This window comes from Aphelocoma coerulescens, chromosome 5, assembly GCF_041296385.1.
Source record: "Aphelocoma coerulescens isolate FSJ_1873_10779 chromosome 5, UR_Acoe_1.0, whole genome shotgun sequence".
Classification (NCBI taxonomy): Eukaryota; Metazoa; Chordata; class Aves; order Passeriformes; family Corvidae; genus Aphelocoma; species Aphelocoma coerulescens.
Window position 1 is genome coordinate 8,896,942 of NC_091019.1, and position 21,856 is coordinate 8,918,797.

General features: G+C 37.0%; 1 protein-coding gene across 1 annotated transcript; it reads right to left on the reverse strand.

Annotated features, from left to right (window-relative positions):
* Positions 1 to 71: 71 nt before the first annotated feature.
* CCDC34 (coiled-coil domain containing 34) lies at positions 72 to 21,763 on the reverse strand. The gene is made up of 6 exons (XM_069016494.1): positions 21,564 to 21,763; positions 17,672 to 17,804; positions 15,245 to 15,352; positions 2,410 to 2,568; positions 1,849 to 1,984; positions 72 to 551 (listed from the first exon to the last, which is right to left on the reverse strand). Exons 1-6 carry the CDS (start codon positions 21,755 to 21,757, stop codon positions 337 to 339), a joined length of 945 nt encoding a protein of 314 aa, XP_068872595.1. The 5' UTR covers positions 21,758 to 21,763; the 3' UTR covers positions 72 to 336.
* Between the last annotated feature and the right edge of the window lie 93 nt (positions 21,764 to 21,856).

Below are 21,856 nucleotides of genomic sequence, written 5' to 3' on the forward strand. Positions count from 1 at the left end.
AATATCCTAGTAATACTGGTGCCCAAAAGAATAATTACATATAGAAATGAACTCCTTCAACAACAAGAGAGGAAAGGAAGAAACAATCCTGTGCATTTTATTGGTATTGAGGTACAGTCCCATTACAATTTATCTTTGCCTTTTTTTTAAACTAAAATGCAATACAGAAAAAACATAAAAAGCCAGATTGGGCAATTAGTGGTAAACACAAAGCCTGCTCACAAAAATGGAAAAAAAAGAAGTAGGCACAAAGCAATCTGCTTTGGACATGTAACTACATAGAACTTCACAGTTATGGCCCAGTTTGCTCAAGATTGTAAGAATACTTTTCCTGAACTATGACTTCTTTCTGCACAGGGATCCAATACAAGGGTTGCTCTTGGGCTTCGAAATCACCATTGGTAAAGATGCACAAGGCTGACAAGATACAGGTCTCTTACTCTTCTTCAAGGTAAGAAAACTGTCTTCCTTTGGGGGAGGCACACGTACTGGTTTCCAAGGAATGGGGTTACAATATGCTGGAGCCGGATACAAATTTCTATCAGCGCTCCCTAAAACATTTAGAAAATACACATAACTAAAAAGGAATATTTACGCTACAATCTTTCCAATGAAAGCAGTTATAACAATCATCTAGACTAATTACTACACAACAGTGTCTTCAGAGAAAGACAGCACACGCACATCACATAATTTAGGTGATTCGAGATAATAAATATTCCACCTTTTCTTTTTAAACCAGTAACTGGCATATTCTTCACCTCTGCTTAAATAATAACCAGGTTGAATGCTCAGTCCTTTGTGTTCTTAATAACTGTAAATGTCTACAAATTGGCTACTTTGTTTTACCTAACCACATGATGGATACACTTCAAAGTTTGTAATACATTCTACTGAATGACACAAGTGAGTAGAGAAGTATTTTTCAAAAATCATTTCAGTAAATGATTGCAGCTGGCAGTATGTAACAAAGGTCCAACCAAAACATGAAGGCAAGGTATATCACTATTTACAAATAAATATAAGCAAAAGAGTAATGATTGTTCACCTGCTTTGTACATGTTTCTTAAACACTCAGAGACCAGAATTTTGGTCCCAAAACTATTTCTGTTGCAAAGTGAAATGGAAGCAATTATTTTAGTTGCATAGAAAAATAACGTGTAATGCAATACCATTTCTTGCTGATTTTCTGCTTTTGTACTATGTAGGATGACAAAAAATATAAAAATAAAGTAAGACTTGTGAAACACCACACTATGAACAGCATTCTCTTCCACGCTTCCCTTTCAAACAAAAAAAGGAATAGGATTACAGAAGCCAAGGAGGTACCATGCAGATGAAAAGCAAAACAGAAAGGAAATTTTAGCTCAGTATACAGATTGATGCCCCGTCTCCTTTTTCAGACAGGACTTCTGTCAGCTTTTAATTGTTCTTGTGTCTCAAAACCCCACCTCTTTTCTAAGGGGGATTCAGGTGCTCTAAGGTGGTGCACACCTTCTGTAACATGAAAACTAACTTTACAAGGATGATGACATAACTAATTTGCTTCACAGGAAATAGTGATTCCTATGCCTGGTGAGAAAAATCAGATAAAATCTAATTTGGTACACCACATAATTATCTCAAATAATACAATTTTCTTCCCAAATAACAAAAAAGGCTAAGAAAAATACACAAAAGGTCTCAGAATCTGTTTCTCTGACATACCATAGTATAAGTAGTCATTACTATGTGCCAAAATTAGATACAAGATGAATATCCTAAACAGCCTTCGTTTTATATTAAAATATTAGAAGGAAGGAACCACAAAGCAAAGTCACTGCATATTTGTGTACTAGACATACAAACCTGTAGACTTCCCATGTGGGAAACCATTTAAAGCAGGTTGTGGTTTATTTCTAGCATTTTGCAGCCATTCCTTAAAGATCTTCTCCGATCTTGTTCTCTTCTCCTGTAGCTCAGCCTCCCGTTCTTCTTCTTTTTCCTAGAAATAATAAAAAAAAATTAAGGTACTCCTGGACAAAGCCCTGTACAATATACAAAAAATAATAAATAATTTTTTGCGGATTTCCAGACTGCTGAATATATTTCAAATATGTCTTAAAATACGAGCACCTTTTCCTAATAATGGAAAAGATGCATTTTTTGGTTTAAGTCTGAAAAAAAAATTTAAAAACCCCAAATTCCATGTTACTCCAGTGTTTCCCTGAGAAAAACTCAAAGGCTATTAAGAAAAATGCATTAACGTGCATCTCACTTTGCTGACCATACCACAGTGTCTCTAATGCACTAACATTGCAACTCTTGAAAGGTTTTTTCCTATACAACACTGCCATTTGACATCAATATATTCAATGTAAGTTACAGATTAAGTAACTCCATCCAAATAAATGATCAGTTTGTTAATACCTTCTCCTTTTTCTTCTTTTCTGCTTCCTCAGCTCTCTTCTTCTTTAACCATTCCTTATACTTTACGTCAGCCTTTTCTTGTAACTGCATTTTTTCTAGTTCCCTTGTGGCTTTTTCCGCCATTTCTTTGCTCAGCTTTCGTTTCCTTTCTCTTCTTTCCTATGCAAAACATATCAAAAAAACAGAATAGAAATTTTTCAGTGTATTTCAAGGAGCGATTCTTTTGAGGAATACAGTTAATTTTATTACACAATCACAAAGAAAATTATCATAAACCTGAAAATATATGTGATATTGTAAGCTCTTTGAAGTCAGAACCTGTCCATCGCTAGATTCTAGGTAAGATAGTTTTAGACATACAAACTTGTCAAAAAAGATGATAAAAATTTTACTTTCAGGTCTCCTCATACTACTACATTTACTACTCTGTTTTATTTATTCTGAGATTTTTTTTAAACACTTCAGACACTTCTCAATATTTCTGGGAATGAAATACATGGTTGCAGTTCTCAACAATGGTGTGTTAGCTTGTTGGTGAATCTAGAACAAACTATAGTTCCAAATGGAAGTCAGGTAAACTGCCCCATTCTAAGAGTCACTGAGATATGCAGATTGTTCAACACACTTAAGCAGAAATTAACAGGAAAATAAAAAGTTCACATAAAAATCCAGTTCATGTTTTGTGGTATTCTCTTTTTATAATCTTTAGCTTATTGACAGAGGGAATACTTCAATAAATCAATCCACACATCTCTCCTGTTCAAATTATGAAAGGGAAAATGAGAAAGTACATTCTAGGGCAGGCAAAATGGTAACCTGAGTGTGAAGTGAAACTGCTGCCCATATGATTTGGAAGACAGAATACACCAGAGGTGTCATTCACTTCTGCATCTTTTCAGAGTGTGTGTATCCAATAACAATGTTCTGAAGATCTTTCTCTAAGCAAACAACCATGTATCCACTGGCCTTTTCTTCATCTAGAGAGGGAGGTATTTTTATTTGAAGAGTAACAATAGCTCTCACTTCTGTTCCTTGTAACCATTATGAAGTGTCTGGAAGCTACTGATTCGATATTTCTGCTTAACTCACTTAGCTCTGAAGTAACTGAATACACATGTGGAAGCAAAAATCTACCAGACAAGCTGTGCACATGACTTGGAGGAGAGGCACAACACTTAAGACCAGTTTCCTCTTAACAGAAAAGAGCTGCTGAAAAAATACATTGTTTTTCTTTTAAGAAATATTCTACTTACACACTTCCCTGCACACTCCTCTTGAACAAAGGAGATATGTAGTTTAGCAGAAACTTATACTGACTCAGAATTATTACAGTTGTCAGTATGGATGTCAAATGCCTAGAACTACAGCTGCAAAGTATAATAAATAAATGAAATACAGGAAAAACACATTCTCAAGAAAACCAGAAATACGCTCCCATTCCATTTTACCATTATATATCACCATTTTTCCCATTAAAAGAACAAAAAGGCAGAAAACTAGAGCTCTCCCCATGTGTCCCTCCCCCACCTTTTGCCAGGTTTACTGTACTTCTGGAAAATCCAATTATGCATAATGAAGCAGAAGCCATAATACTGGAGCTGGGGACCAGCACAATTCCTTCAGTCTGGTCTAAACAGGATACCTGTTGGTTCAGTGCTTGTCCCCCATACCAAAACTACCACCAATCCAATAAAACAGCACACAGAGAGTAAAAACTTCAGCTTATACTGCTCTGCAACACACTTACCTCATTTCTGCCAGGAAAGAAGCCAGTTTACAGAACCGCTTGAGTTAGTGGGTCCTGTTCTGTTTGCCAATACCAGAAGCATTACTACAATTTTAACATCAGCAGCTATACTATGCACTGCGAGATTTCCACCCACCACACCCCACCTGCCTCCTTTTACAAGCTATGCTTTATTAGGTCTGTCTACCATAGTCTCCAAGGTGGATGTTTCTTCACCTAAAATCATAAAGATACTTTCAGTAGTACTGCTCTGGTATACTCTTGTCAAATATTCTTACTTGACAATAAATACTTCTTTGTTTACAAAATGCACACAATTTCACAAAACAATTGCAACTAGCTATTAGCTCTATTTTCTCCTTGGTTTTTTGTTGTTTGGTGGGTTTTTTTCCATTTCACTTTTAATACATTCTAGCAAACATCAGCTTAATCTGTTTTGTAGTATAGGGAAAATGGTCAAATATGAATACACTCCAATTTCAATGCATATCTGGAATGTAAAACTACACAGAATTATAAAACAATTGGTCTTATTAATATGACTTCACAACACTGAGGCCTGTACATGTGATAAAACTATTTACAACCAAGACCAATGAAAAACTACATTTCATTCTGGGAACTAAAAAAAGTTAAGATTCTGAAATGTTTTTATGCTAATAAAGAATGGGAACAAGATCTTTCTTAACATGAAACAAATGCTTCCATATTTAAAAATGTTGAAAAGAAAAAATAATGTATTTTTGGCAAAGTATTTAAATATCACCTTCCTGAAAAAGGCAAATAACCAATTGTCTAAGCTTTTCCTCCTTCATCTAAAATTCATCTCAATCTCTTTTATTCAGAGCTGTTTCTCTGTCTCTTCATTACCAAATACTCCCCAAATACACCAACAACTTTGAAACACATAAAAATCATTAATGTAGATGTGAGATATATGTTAAATCAGTGAGTTAAACTATGGGAGAAGGTGGCTTACAAAGATTTCACACATTTTGTTGTTTGCTGACTTACCTCCGACGTACATGAAAGTAAGTTACAAAACTAATGATCTTCCAAAACTACAGTCTTTAGCTAAGGGTCTTATTGTATAAAAGACATTAAAATAAATATAGGAGAAAACTGAAAAACTGGGCTACTTCCATACCTATGGAGTTGTTCCATAATGAAAAATCATTATAAGCAGAAAATAGACTAAAAATCTTTCTAAATACTACAAAAGAAAGGCAGGGAAGCTTCTTAAATTATGTATCTTAAATGACAATACTTAGATAAGTTTAGCTACTATCTAGGCTGACTCAAAGTTAAATTAGGTCCTATGTAAACACTAACATGCCATACACACTATCATGAAAGCCATGACTATTGCTAAGTTTTACTTCCAGTGACACATCTGTAAGACGACTCCCTGCAGAATTACAGACTTTACAGCAGCCTAGAAATTTTTCTGGAGACAAATCAGAAATGCTTCCTCCTTCTCTCACAATGAGAACAGCTTTTCCTTCATAAAGTTAGTGTACACCACATTCCCAGCTACTTTAGTAACTTGTTTCATGTCAAGCTTCTATCAAGCTTCTATCACCCTGACCTTCCCGCTTTTTCCCCATCCTCACTATAAAAGTCTATCAAAAATGCTATGAACATGTATATTAAAGTACATGTTATTCATTTCTTCTCTTACTTTCCCTTCCATGTACATATGAGGGAAGAAACTATTTGTTTATGCTTGGTGTTGTTTAGATTGGGTTTTAAAAATTCTCTTTGATCTTGTGTTCGAAACAGTCACAATCTATTCACTAAACCACTAGTAAATTTACATACACTAAAATATGGTTGCAGGTATTACATAAATTAAGGTATTGATTGTAAAACATCCAATTACTCATTGCAAGAAAGGCTTGTTCTCCTGCCACCCTGCCCAAGCATATAACTAAGGCGAAAGGTTACAAATCTACCCTGAAGGTTCACCACTCTGTGCTGGGATTCTATCAAGTCTCAGAACCTAATGAAGTCTGGGCTAGGTCAATACCTGGAAATCCCCCAGCCAACACAAATCCATCTGTCCCACAAAGCAGTGAATAGTGACTCAGTTCACAGCACGTGTCTTACTGAGTCAGTATTAATTACTAACTTTTCAAGAAAAATCAGACCTACATGTATGTGGTGAACGGTCAAAGGATTTTAAAATTTGAAGCATCCCACTTTCTTCCTGACAGAAGGTAGAAATATTAAATAATTTTTCATGCAGAAAAAAAAACCCTAATTGCTTTTGAAACATAGGCACTATATCCAACTCAAAGAAAACTACTAAAATATATATTTCTGTATTTTCACATCAATGACTAAATGAGAGGCTGGAATGCACAAAGTGCAGGGGTGTTTTCTGTTTTGCATTTTCTATGCAGACTGTCACCGAGTAGAAGTATTTCCAGAAACTAATGATGTGATTGATATTTTTAAGATATTTTTACTTCTCACAGCAATCCTTTCCATCTTATGGTCCACAGAATGTGACAACATTTTTGTATTCACAGATAAGGGTTCTACTTCACAGCGGTTTGCTAACATCTTAGCTAGCATATTCTAGCATCATTTAATGCTGACTGATGGCAAAATATAGGAAAAGCCCACATTGCCAACATCAGAACACACATCCAAATTTACTCGTTTATCCTCATAAAAATCCTGAACATCAAACACTTTTAGCAGTCTTGGAAATCTGGGTCATTCAGACAATTGTAATTATCTTTTCAATTTTGCCCTATAACCCAAATCAGTGACCAAGCCTAGGCCACAGGAGTACTTCTTTAATCTCTCTAGAATTTCCATGTGAAAACAAGAGGCTAGAAAGGAGGTCAACAGAGGTCTGAGCAGCAGATGTCTCCTGACAGGCAAGTTTATATCAATTTACTGCTGAAGTTCACACAAAGTCAGTGCAGACCCCACTGCAGTCTGGGAACTGGAGAATTACTGGATCTTTCTCCCAAACTGTGTTCATTTCATACAGGGACTCAATGTATGTGACAAACATAAAGTTTTAGTGTACTTGGTCCCTGGAACACTATTGGGATTTTCAGAAGAATGTGGACTCCACGAATGCTGCTGAAATACATGAACACTCATATTCACCTGTCACCCTGAATTCCTCTTCCAAAACTCTGTCTAAAACTTATTCTAACACTCACTATGAAAAAATAGTTCATTCTACTTACAGAAATCAAAAGGTAATTAAGATTCAGGTACAACCTAAAATTATAACCATGGCATTGATCATGCATGACATCACAGAAAAAAATTGTGTAAAGACTTTCCAGGTTCAGAGAGTAAAAGACCCATAATATGAAAAAAAAAATCCATCAGAAATTAAGCCCAGACCCACAAAAACAATTTAGATATGTAAAGACAGACTTAGGTATGTAAACAGAAAATTTTCATTCTTAAATGCAGTTGGTTCTCATGATTGGAAATCATGTCTACTAGAAGCTTCCCTCACAAACACATTTCTTGAAAGGGTTCAGTCTTGAAAAAAGTAGACATCTTAGCATCTCTTTCAAGTCTAAACTGTCAGCAAACACCATAGTACACCAGGCTCTACATTAGCAACTCAACAACAGTTCAGCTGCAAGAACATTAACCTAGGACAGGGTAGATCTGGATTTCATTATATTTCTGCCTGAGGAGATTCCAACTAACATGTCCCCAGGCTGCAGGCTGGGATGACAGGATTCTCCACCCCTTCTGTGGAAGTGGTACCACTCCTCACAAAATAACTCATTGGATGAAAGAAAGACAGTATGAGCAAGCATAGCTTTTGAACTTGAAAGTCATGCTTGAGCTGTCGAACAATCTGTGCTCTGTATTAACCATGTTGAGATAAAGTACACATTAAACAAAAAGCCTTTGGCGTAAGAGTTGGCATCTAGGTGTCTCTACTGGGAGGAATTACACAGCACACCAAAAAGGGAAGTGTCATAGGTTAGCAAGCATAGTCCCGGAAGGGATGTCCTTGCTAAGGGGTGCTTACAGCTTCCTCTGGGACCTGATAGAACCTATCAGCTGGCCAGTTTGAATATGGACAATTCTTTAAGCCACTTAAAATTGTGACCGCCTCTGTGATACACACTTAAGAATAGACAAACTGCCCCCCCAAGCTCTCTCTCGTTTCCGGCGCTGGGACAGGGGGCTGTGGGCCCGTGCAGTGGCCATCCTGGAGCCGATGGGCCCTGTTCCATCCGTGGAATCCCCCCACCTTTGTGTGGGCAGCTGGAGCAGCTCGGCTCTCCCCCTTCTCCACTGCGATAAGCAAAATTCCAGCTGCAAGGCCCAGGTGAGATTAACCCTTTCATTGCTGTGAAGACCTGAAAACCTGAGGGAAGGGAAAGAGGAGATGCTTAAAGCTGAAATTCTGTTGTGAAGCTATGATGTATCAGAGTATCCCGTTGTAATTTCATGAAGATACGGGGGGTGGAGTGTTCAACTTGTGAGCAAAAGCACCTGCGCTGAGATAGGCAGATGCTGACGCAGCTGTAATTTCATGAGAGGTTTGGACAGGGAGAGATGGAAGTGATGAGGACTTTTGCTCCAAATGGGAAAGGAGAAAACCTCAGTTCCTAGAGATGCTCCCAGAGACAGTCCTAATGATGAAGATGAGGAAGACCCTTTACTCCAAGGGAAGGAGAAGGGCTTCTGTTCTTGTTTCTGAACGGCTCAACCTTAAAATTGTACCCCAAAAAACTTCAAGAGTGGACCCTCGAAAGCAGTTGCGGGAAAAGCTGCAAGTCAGGGGAAGGGACTCACATCGCAAGCAGAGAGACTCCTCTTCCTAAATGGGCTGAACAATATTTGGAAGTGGGTGGCTGTCTCCTTGTGATAATGTTTTCATAGCATGAGCAAGAAGAGACTTCTCTTTTAAATGGACTGAACAAGGTTATTATGGAAGTGGTAAACAGACTGAACATCTTAAGGGTTGTCTTTTTACATTGTCAGCGGGAGAAGGGAGGAAGGTGGGGGGGAGGAGGAGAGTTCTGAAGGTGTGGTATAATTTTTTTTCCCCCTCTTTTAGGTCTGTTAATAAACTTCTTTATATTCTTTCAAGTTTGGTGCCTGCTTTGCGTTTGTCCTAATTCTTATCTCACAGAAAATAAACAGTAATGAGTATTTTGGACTAAACCACTACAGGAAGTCTGCTCCAAGAACAGTCACTCATTACTATACAGTGTGCTGGTTCTAGGCTTTCATATACTTCTTACTGCTTTTTGCTTCTCATAAAGACTATCAGCCAACAGCACAGTAAATTGTAAGAACAAAATTTTCAGTGAAAAAGCATTCAAACAGAACTTTTCCATCCTGAACCTAGTTTCCATTAAAATTATATTTTTCAGTAAGTAAAGGGGTCTTATTGAAAAGAAAAGAACAATAAAAATGTTGAAAATCCAAATTCTATTCTTAATGCCTGCTTGGTCATATTTACTTTTAAGAAAAAGAAGTGTTGCCTTATTCTCTATTCAACAATGCAGAAAGTATTAGAAATGCTACAGTCGAATGTAGATGGGTATTAGAATAATTGTTTTTTTCAATGGAAAATTGTAACTTCACTACTTGTGCTTTTACAACTTTGCTAGGTATCACATTATTACAGCATAAAGAATTACATGCAAAGACTAAATACAAGGATGTTAATAAAATGAGTTTCAGAATTAGTTATTTTGGGATGCAAGCATTCCTCTTTGGGGATTTCTCTTACTGTTGCAAAGATACACATAACACATGTAGTGGGTTTTGTTTTGGATGGACTTAATTTTCTTCATAGCAGCTCCTGTTGTGCTTTGTTTGGATTTGTGAACAAAACAGTGTTTGTTGATAACATAAGTTATCACTTATCAATGCTTACAAAGCTTCAAGGTCTTTTCTGCTTCTCATCCCATCCCACCAGTGCATAGTCAGGGGATGCACAGGGAGGTGGGAGGGGGCACAGCAAGAACAGCTGACACCAACCAACCTAAGGGATAGCCCAGACCATACTGCTCAGCAATAAAAGCTGGTGGGAGCAAATGAGGGGCTATGTGGGGTCTCAACTGCCTATTGGGGCTAACCCACAACAACATATAATGTAAATATTTATATATATACACATGTATATATATGAATTGAATACTCTAGATATTTCTAAGTTCATATTCTATTGGCATTGTAAAAATGAAGCAGCTTTGCAGAGTCAGTAAAGGTGGATTAAATATGAAGATACCATATTAGATTGTAGAAGGTAGAGTTGATTTTTTAATATGTAATCAAAAAGCTGTTGTCATCAAGCCTGACCTTTAATCCTAATATTTTATTCAGCAATAATTCATAAGAGGTTCTGACTGTTATGACAATGTTAAAGAATTAAACAGTCATGGCAGTTTACAGGCTCTTCACAGTTTATGCATTCACAATGCATTTCTCAAAAGCTTTTCATCCTTTGATTTGAAACCAGTACTTTGATTTAATCAGTAATTCCACAATTACAAGTACCTTACCAAAGTGTCCACAGCTGATGATAGGAATGAAAGAGACTTCACATTATAGGATCAGAAGTTCACATAAAACAGGAAAAGAAAAAACCTTGGCTACTGCCAAAAGCGAGATTCCTATGCTATGGCAAAATATTAGGAGGTAAGTCTTATATACCTCAGGTTCTGCAGATAAGGTCTTGTAAACACTGCATTCTCTACTACTACTCTAATAGATAGGCAAGTCTTAAACCCAAATTATGCCTACAACTGTAAAGGCAGGGCTGGGCTCCTGTTTACATGAACATAAGAACACTTCATGTGAGACTACATAAAGAGCAATAGTCAAAACCATCCTCAGTTCTTTAAATAATTAACAGTAAAAGAACACTACCAAAGAGTTCTCCATACTGCACCTCATTTTTGGGAGATGAGGTTGTAAGGGTAGGGTTTTCTTCCTGGAAGAAGGCTACATGTATCTTGAATCAATTAGTTCAAGGGAAAATAAGGGAAAAAATAAATCCAACTGGCTTCAGAGAGCAGCTTACATATTTTCCAAATCAGAAGAGAAGCTCCAGGAACTTCCACTGATTAGAACACAGGAAGTTATCACTCAGTAGGACCAGTGCCTGGTCACACTGTGAAGGAACTTGGAATTGAACCATACTGAACAAGTTCTCAAGAGTTGTGGTCTTCAAAGGAAACACTACAAAAGAAAGTATGAATGAGTGATCAACTCTGAACATCTATGACCTTAACTATCATATTATTTTACTGCATGTTTTTTATCCAGCCAGAGTTTTGTCATCACATATTAATTGAACAGAATTTAGATGAGAGAGAAAAATCTTTGGAAGGAACCAGAAATGTGATTCCCAAATATTTTGAAGATAAATAGCAGTAATTTTTATCTTCCTCCTTAAACTGTAATTTACCCAAGTCTGTAAACAGTCTACTTATCATCTACAACCAGCTAAGCCAAAGAGTAACAAAACTTCTATTTGTTAAACAAGACCATATTTGACAAGCCACAAGTCATACAGATGCCGCTACGGAGAGAAGCTTTTCAAAATGTATCCCACAAGTAGGTACCCCGATTCAAATAATTCCAAGACACAGTTTAGAGGACTGTATTGAAGGTGTTGGTTGCTTATTTTGTGTTAAACTTACTCGGTGGTGGAGAACAATGACTGAAGTTAACTCATTTGTTCAGAATCTACATGGAGTCACAGGAGATTACAGGCTTCAAAGGCTTCTTCTTTTTAATGATAAAATTCTAGCCATTCTTTACTTCTTGGTTTTATTTTCAATAAAAAACTTCATTCTAAGAATGGCTCCTTTCTTGGCTGCTCCCCCTCCAAAAAAGAAAAGAACCCACAGTGCAATAATGAACAGACAGAGAGAAAATAGGATTTCACAAGCATTAATTCTAATCTGAAGAAATGAAATACAAATTAGTTTTCAATCTTGAATACCTATTCAAGATGTAGTTCAATGATAATATGGCAATCAAGGATGTCAATTCCTTTTGTTTCAAACTCTGCAGTTCATCTGTAAGCGCCTTACCAACCTGGAGCCTAAAACCAGCAATAAGTAATCAAGCAAATACCAGAGAGTGAAGACAGATTCTAATGACTTTGCTGATCTATCTTCAGTTCTGCATAACACTTAAACCAAGGCTACTTTAATAATGAAAACAGGACACTGAACACCAAATTTACTTGCTCAGCATTTATAACCATAACAACCTCATTTTTATCAATAACTCTAACAGTAACTCAGAAATAGCAGTTCTAGTTACATAAAAAATCATGTTATGTTCATTTTTCTTCTGGAATCAAAAGCATGCTTAGAGTTATTTTAGAGTTAAAATATTTCAATTGATACTCCTATGACTTGCTAAAAAGTCAACAGACTGTTGCCCACTGTTTGCCCACAAATTACTCAACTTTAAGAGGGAGAGAAAGTAAGACTATTTTTGTCCAGGAGAGATCCAGTACCTTACTGAAAATTGTACAGGCATTGTCAGGTCCAGGAAAGTGCCTAACAATTGATTTTATTAAGCTTTTAATTCCTAGTGAGCTGCAAAATTTTGCCATAAACGAATATTTGTATAAACATTATTTCATGGCTTAGAATCTTCTTTGATGGCTCATTATTTCAAAATACTACTTCTAGTTCACTTACAACCTTTAAGAACCACAAAAGCTATTTACATAAAGAATACTAAATAGCTAGGATTCCTTTATTTTTAAAAATAGTTTATGTAAAATGAAAGAAAACTGTAACAACATATAATTTTTAATCTATATTAAATAATAAAAAAACCAATAGTGAACACACAAACAGTGTTCAAGCTTTGCTTCCTAACCCCACCCTAAAGGACCCTATTTAACAGTTAGAGCATCACAACTAAAATTGCTATACAAGAGCACTGGCTTGCCATACGGAAAACCAGAATGCTTTTATGCAAACACAAACAATTTTACTTCTGACATAAATGTCTCTCACATTCACAGTATAAAGACTCTTCCAGCAGTGTCTCCTGCCGGATGCTCAAGATGAAGGAAAAAGTTTCATGTATGCTCAAGTGTGCCTTACTTTTTCATCACTACAGTACTGAGCAATGGAAAAGGATACAGACTTTTGGAGATTACAGAGATAAGATCCCTGAAAGTACTGCCTCTTGGTAAATAAAGCATTTTCTGCACTCTACACACAGGGCTCAGAATCAATAACTGAACTTGAAAAAGGTGAGTGCTTAATGGAAATTTGAGTAAAGTATACAGCAAGTTTTGCCTCAAGAAGCACCTTTTGATATTTCTATGAGGAAATGTTTTCTAAATAGGAGATATATACACAATCCCCTAGAAAATTATATCAACTGTCAGTGCTCATGACTCTAACCTTAACTACAGCTGAAATCTTGATGCAATTTTAAACATCTTAGTCACTGAATCAACATATTTATTCTTCAGTCTGTATCCAGTTCCACAAATAATCTTGTGGAAACTTGAAATGGTACAGTCTATGCAGCACAAATATCCTCTGGACAGATAAGCTTTTAAATTCAGTTTGTCCTTGATTTGAGTGTGGTTTATAGGAAAGACTAGCCAATGAATCATCTGATTTCAATTAAAATCAGCTTACTTTTCTAAACACTTGGGACATGTTCTAAGGATGACATTATGCTTCCAAAACATAATATGATAAAGTCCAGACACAAGTATGTTTTTTTGCCTGTCCTCTGGGCTGGTGTGATTACCATAAAAAAAGACCTCCTATTCCCACTGAAAACAGAATAGAAGCTGTTAACCAGTAAATCCACAAAGTTCCAAGGAAAATCTGAATAAGTAGAAATTTACAGAAGTTGAAGGAGGGGGTAGGGGTAGCGAGGAGGACACAGAAGGAAAACTTCTGGTTTTGAACTGGAAGTATTTTAAGAGGCAGATCAACTCTTTCAAGCCAATGAATAGTTACAGACACCTAGAATTTAATTTTCATTTAAATTTCATTTTGGAAGAGGAAAATGGCATTGTATATGCTGAATAATAAATCTACTTTTTGCTATGTAATTTAATTAGTAATATAAATCATAATAAATTAACCGAGGAGGATAGGTTCTGCTGTTTATACCAATTATCCAACCAGCATTAAGACTAAGATTAATTAGGTTAGATCCAAACATATGTTATTCTAGTGGTTCTAGGCTGAATCTGAAGGAGTTCTGAAATAATGAAAACAAATGTATTAGGTCTGCCCATCCAACACAGCTAGTGCTATTGGGATATTTTTAGTGAATTTTCATCTGATTTTATTCAGAAACAGAAGCATAGAACAGTAAACAACTGGTATTGCTACAGACGATAAGACAATGAACACATACACCCATGCACTACCAGAGGCTCAACATGCCCTGGTCTCCCAAGCATTCCCAAATCTGCCATCAAGTGCATATGCTCACTTGGTGTGACACAGCTGTACAGAGATCCATTGAGATCAGGATTCTGTCTGTTTCTGACCTTGGACTCAGGCATCCCCCTCAAGAGAACTTAAAAATCTTTTGATCCCACCCAGAAATTAATTATTGAGTGAAGGAATTCCCAATTACTAATTGTGGTCTACTGGGAATTTCTTCAATCTGGCCCCATACCTCAATTATCTCTAAACCTTACCATACTCTTTGCCTGTTCATGGTGATATTTAACTAAATCCTTCTTCTGGCTCTACTTAGTGTACAAGACATTGCACACAGACAGGATGTACACTTAACCCAAAATGTTTGGGCACTGAACCTGGGAAGTCTGGGTACATTAAAGACCAAAACCCCAGCTATAATCAGCAGAAAGCTACTGCACAAGATGTACACCAATTGTCAGTTATCTGACTACTAAGAAAACAAATCCCTTTGTATCTCACAGAAAAAAAAATCAGTCTTAAAAAAATGTTTAGCTGTTTTGGCATGTTTTTATAATTTTCAATTAAAGCAGCCATTTACTCAGCAAACTAAAACCATGGAAGTCCAAACAGACTGAGTAAATTTTACATAGGCCTACTCAAGCATGGCATGAATATTTCCAGCCAAAGCAGTATTTACCTCTTCTCTTTTTTTCTGAACCCATTCCTTGTGTTTCTCTTCAGCTATCCTTTTTCTTCTTTCACATTCTTGATATTGCTTCATTTTCTCAAGCTGTATATTCATTTCCTAATTAAAGAAAAAGTATACATCTCAAATCCGTGGTGACCATTTACAGGCAGTACTGTAAAAGTAGTATTATGGCAATAGTGCTGCAGTTAAAACAATGTAAGCATTAGATTTTGGTATTTTTCCTTCACTAAGATTTTGGAGAAGATTAACGACAGTCAACAGAGAAATACTATGAAATACAACCAATGAAAATTTATAATTTTTAGGATATTAACAGGAAATACATATTTTAATTAGATTTTGGAAACAACTAAATGTACCAAATCACTCCTCAGTTTATTGAAATGCCTTTTTAGTCAGCAGAACCTTAATTTGCAGCAGTACTTTCCTACAATATTTAAAATTTACATTGTGTACTTCTCTGCACTGTGGAAGGTATCAAAAGCTAAGTGAAGTATTATTAACCTGTGATTTTTAGAACCAGAACTACTAGAACTTTAGGGCTTAACCCAAAACTTACTAAAGCCAAAATTATTGTAGATTCTAGCAAACTTTGAAACAGAAGTTTTATTTTGAAGATGAGAGAAGAAATTCCAAAGTATCTTTATATGATATACAGTATATATGCAATCACTTGTATCTCTCCAGTAAAGTTAATAAAGAAAAAACATAACGAAGGAGACAATTTGAGATGTCTAGCTTCTCCGACTGTAACATTAACAAAAAGTCCTAATTTTTAATGAAAATTCATACCTTCAAACACAGGACAGATGGAATTATTTCCATGAAACTGATTTTATGGTCCCTGAACTGCAGTCAGTTTCAGAGAGAACACCCTTTTCTTATGACATGGAATTTCAGTTTAGAAGGACATCAAGAGAAGCTTACAGAGAGCTCAAACACCCACAATACAGACATAGTTTGAAAGTACAGTTGTTGCTGTATTGAGGCAAAGTTACAGCAAATAATGTCTCCTTTGAGTTCCAAGACACCTGTACTGCAGGTATCCTGGTTTCTGTAAAAGCGGATGGCACTGTAAGTACCTTAGAAGACCCAACCTAATTCCACTCCAAATGTTTATCCACATTTTTGACATTCAGGGCCGACTTGGTGCTAATGTCACCAAAAGATCTATCTGGGACTTCCCAGGTGTTTCTCAGGATATCAGTTTAGAATACTTTTAATATGCAAACATAGCAATAATTTTTTATATAAATATCACATATTTCATTATTTTCTGGCATCTTACAGAAGTGTTGATTATATTTTTCCCCCAAATATAAGCTTTTCACTTTGCCTTGCTGCAGTTTGACGTCTAATGTTTTCAAAATCTTACAAACTAGAAATATTTACCTATATGACTATTTTCTACTGGCATTAAGTAATGCTTGTCCTATGACTGTTCTTAATACTTAGTTGAGAGACATCTGCTAGCTTACATTTACATTACCAATCCAGAATATAAATGGGAAGTCATGAAACGTTTGGTTGATATTAATGGATCAAAGTATATTCCTTAAGTTTAACAAACTACTTTAGTATACTGCTGACCTTTAAAATACTGTTCCTGAACCTTCCAGTGGTACATGTTTTATAAACAACATGAGGTAGCCCACATAAAACAGCTGTATGCTATATTCACTGTACAGATAATCACAGAAAGCCTAGGAAAACATTCAAGGTCAAATAGTTAATCAATAACTAAAGTGAGAAATTACCTAATTTTGATGTGATTGTTCTAATCACTACCCAATACTTCCCGTTTGATTTTCAACAACAGTATCATTTAATAAACTGCAACTACAAACAGAATAATCAAGAAAAGATAGAATGCTCTCACTTAATTGTGTCCCAGCCCTGGTTCTCAAGAACTGTTCATCTGCAAGGGGGCAAAAGACAGACTGAAGGGGAAAAAATGCTGTAACAGGGATCCCCATCCTGGGAAAGGACACCAAACAGTTGTAAAATTACATGCTAAGTGAGTAACACCACTGTGCCTCAAAACTAACCAAGTAGCTTGGCATACTTACAATCAGTACACACCCCATTTTCTTCTACATGCAGGCGTACGTACCCATGATGAAAATCAAGGTAATAATTATATAAATGTTTTAATCTTCTAAAATTGAACCATTACCTGACAGTTGGATAAACAAAATATTATACAGCACCAGTTCAATGAAGCATAACATTTAGCAAAAGAGAATGCACACAGCAGAATCACGCCAGCAATGACAAACACGAACACTTTGGAGGCCTAAGACACTAAAAAAAAAGGGAAAAAAACTACTTGTGTTTCTACAAACAAAGGAAAAGAAAATGCTGTGTTTGCTATCTTTTATTAGACTTAGAATCAAGCCAATTGGATGTAATCACCTCTGCAGCTCTAGCTTGTAAGCGGGCACGCAGTTCCTTCTCTTTGCCAATGAACCATTCTTCCCATGGCGAAAGGTTATCTTTCAAAGGTGACACTTTTCTCCCACCTGCTATTTCAGAGCGTTCAGCCTTCCTGAATTAAAAACAAGAAACAATATTATCTATAATGTATTTGATTGAAAAGTTAAGCAGTGTTACTGTCTTGAGAAAGTACTTTTCTTTTATGGCATAATGTGACAACAATGACATAATTTTTCTACTTGCTTAGTAATCTCCCTAATGTATAAATGGCATTTATAATGCACCTCTGACCATCCCCCTTACATTCTACATTTTACTTACTAAATTCTAGCTTATTAGTGATTCTAAACTGTGGAACAGATCCAAACATTACCTTTTAGGAATTAAACAAAAATAATACCTTTTAGGAACTAAACAAAAAGGTTACCCGTAACAGCAAAGTGTCACTTTCCTTCTCACATATGGAAGCCAAGGAAAAACAGAGATTTAACATTAACATCCTATCCTTAGTCACAAGAAGCTCCATGAATCAAGTGGTCTTTAGCAAAAGCAAAGCAAATGCTAGAATGTATTTTCTTCATTCAAGTCGTATACAAGTGGATTCATGGTATCAAGCAACCTCAGCATTAAAAATCCATTCATTACTAATGCATCCATTCAATCCAGTAAAGTTTTCCACCTTAAAACGTTTTCACAGGAAATGTGCTTAAGAAATACAGCTAGTATACAATACTTATTGGTATTATACAAGGTTGTATTAGACATTTAATAGGATATCTTACATAAGTCACTCATAACTTCTTTACTAATGCAGCAATCCTACCCCCGGTCAGAAATATCTTTTATAATTTTCTATACATGTATTATTTCATAAGTAACACAACATATTAGGATCCAAGTCAGCAAAGTTTGAAAACATGCCAAGAGATTTCTTTAAAAGATTTCTTCTATCTGCCACAGAATTTTTTCTTGATAACAAAGCAGTGAAACTAGACTTCACGTTAGTATTTCATATGGATGTACAGACTCTGGAAATACCTACCTACATACATACTTCACTACAGCGAGGAATACTGTTTGCTGAATCTAAGCTACAGAAGAAGCATCCAACAAGCATATTATTCTAATGCTCAAGAAATCAATCTTTTAAATAGAAGATATCTGGGCTTTATCAATATAAAAGTACAACATATTCACAGGACACAGCAATACTCTGATACTCTATTGCAAAACATTTTTTGTCCCACTCATCTTTAGAATACACGTCTGTGGTAGAAAGCATTTGGGGACAACACCAGTGCTAGGGAGTTTTGTCTTACTTTTCTCTGTTATTTTACCCATATATGTTTGTGCTAGCAGGACCAAGACAGGGGAACTCATTTACACTGAAACCTACCTGGAACAGGTCTATTTCCCTGGACAAACCCACTTCTAAAGTGTGCTGCCACAGAGATGCAGAATAACAGAACTGACAGGGACACCCTGACACACAAGACAATGCAAGGACAGAAGCAGCACAGATCAAACACTCACAAGCCCAGCATAGTCCAACACATTCTGCTGCACCCTAGGGCTTTTATGCTACAGGATTAATAAAGACCAAAAATTTAACAGAGACAGCTTTTAAACACATACATATAATAACAGATGCCACTTAAGAATGCTTAGTAACACATTTTGTAAGGAAATAAGTCTCTGAAAGTTTATTAAAGGATAAAAGTACTATACATTCACATTCAGGGAAAAACCCTGTAACTTTGCACAGACTTGACATTTTGGGCAGGGATACTTCCTCAATACATTCCTTTGCTTTGCATGATTTGCATTATGGCACCTAGTACTGGAACATGGCTGACAAATTAAACCGACCTTAGAAAAAGTACTAGGAGAATGAATAAACCAAGAAAAATAATATTTACTATGTCTTTTCTGGTATCAGTACTCATGAAATTTAAGCTGTCAACTTCTCAAAAAAGTTATTCACAGTAATAGATTAAAAACTTACTGTAGATGAGTAAGAAATAACAGAAAATGAAGCTTAAACAGAGGAAAACACAAACTCAGTATTAAGGCCTGTTAGGAGAAATACTTCTCCAATACTGTGTCCAAAGCTCTCCAATTGCACCAGAACCCAGCCTTTCTTGGTGTGCATTGCAGCCACCAGTCACACTCTCCCTGGCACACCAACCATGTATTTTGAACCACACAGACCTTGAATTTCACAGGACCGTTTTCTGAAATTCTAGCTTGTTCACAGTTACGAACTTCTTCAAAATAATTATGGTAAGACTTCTTAAGATACCCCATTCTCAAGTGCATATTTATTTCTAACTAAGTATCTTAAATCAAAGTGGACACATCTGGCATTGGACCTGAAGTCTGATTAATAGAAAACAGTGATTATCATTTGCCATATATGCACTGACGTCACACCATCAAACATAACACTGATCCACAAAGAAAGTATGAAAATGCCTAACCCCATTTCACAAGGCCTTGTTTTCACCCTTTCTCTTTTGCAAATATTGCATTTCCCAATGTATCTGCCTCCAGTTAATTTTTGTGTAGTTTTAAGAGGACAAGAACAACAACAAAAAGATTCAGAGTCTATGCATATGTAGGGATCTATATAAGAAGTGGTTTTTATTATTATACTTCTGAGATCTTGGCAGCTATACACAGAAGCTGCTATATGAACACTTGGTAGGCACTTAGTACAACATGGCAGCAGCATTACTCAGAAGCAGTGTCTTCATTAGCGAAGCATGTATTTTCCCCACAGTTTAATAAGACTCTGCCAACTCAGGCCCTAAAAGAGGTTGTCTTCAGCTGCATCTTACTGCTGCCAGAGAATACTGCAGCAACAGGCCCAAGAGTTGGGAGCTGTTTCAAATAGCCTCTCAAGCTGCAAAGACAAGTTGTAGCTTGAACAAATTGCAACAGAAATTTAAGGTGCATGAACAAAATTGCTTATTGGGAAGAAGTATATGGAGAGGTAACAGAAAAACTGAAAGGGATCACGAACTGGCTGATCTCTTCACTCTGAAGCTTCTGACTACACTTGAACACTCTTTCCCTGGATTTTTAGCACCTTTTTCAAGAAATGCTTTTAAGTAAAATTCAGTGTGATCCGTATTCCTTCACTGCTCTCCATGGAAATTTGAAAACCATGCTGGAAACCTGCACCCCTGTAAAGCTCTGCTGTCCTTTCTTTACCCCACTGTCACTTTTAGCTCAGTTCAACCTTGCTAGTTACATTCACCACCAGTTAATGCGTAAGTCTGGGAAGTTTCCATCAAAAAGTGGTCTTCCAGAATAGGATAGGCACTCCCTGCTTTTCCCCCTTCTGTTTTAAAGGGAAGAATAAGAGTTATTTATTCTCCTATCAAGCCAGTGAGATCCCAAGTAAAAAGAAGGCATATTATGTTTGCATATAATTAAAATGGAACAAGATGTAAGCCACAGGAGCAGGAGCTGTGCAATGCATGCATACAAAGCTGACTCTGGACCCAGCTATATACACTACAAAAAACAGCCCTTTAGTCTGCAACCACTTTTAAATTAAGGCAGGAATGACTGTAGCTCAGGCCAACTGCCTATAAACAATTCATGAGCCCATAAAAATACTCAGCTGTTCACTGAGAAGACTTTCCAAGACACACACAAAAAACCCCCAAAAACAAAACAAACAAACAAAAAAAAGGAACAAAGTGCTTAATGCACTTATCTATGCAAAGAAGCCTATATTTATTAAAATAATCTTCTGTCCCCAAGGTCTCCAGCGGAGGGAAACGAGTGCAGGGGCCCGGCTGGTCACCAAAGGGCAGCCCCGAGCTCCCTGCTCGAGCCCGGTCCCTGCCGCAGGGGTTACCTATCGCCTGCCAGGCTCCGGGAGGCCGCCACCCGCTCCTCCTCACAGCCCGGGGAGCTGGAGCGAGACGCAAGGGAGAGCGGGGAGCCTCTGGAGGGGCTGAGGGGGTCCTCGCCCTCAGCGGGCGGCGAGCTGAGGACGGTGGCCCCTGTCCTGTTCCTGGTGCTGCAGTAGCGCCAGGCGCCACCGCTCATGGCGGAACCCACCGGCGGTTACCGGCAGGGGCGGTCCAGCCCGAGCTCCCAACGGCCCCCGCGGCCCCAGCAACCGGGTCTCCTACGGCCGCCCACCCT

Excerpts from the sequence above, each read along its gene's own strand:
- CCDC34 (XM_069016494.1), bottom strand. The coding sequence starts at position 21,757 with ATGAGCGGTGGCGCCTGGCGCTACTGCAGCACCAGGAACAGGACAGGG. Across the intron at positions 15,353-17,671 it reads TACAAGCTAGAGCTGCAGAG|GAAATGAATATACAGCTTGA; the intron begins GTGATTACATCC and ends TTCTTTAATTAG. Across the intron at positions 1,985-2,409 it reads AAAAGAAGAAAAAGGAGAAG|GAAAAAGAAGAAGAACGGGA; the intron begins GTATTAACAAAC and ends TATTATTTCTAG.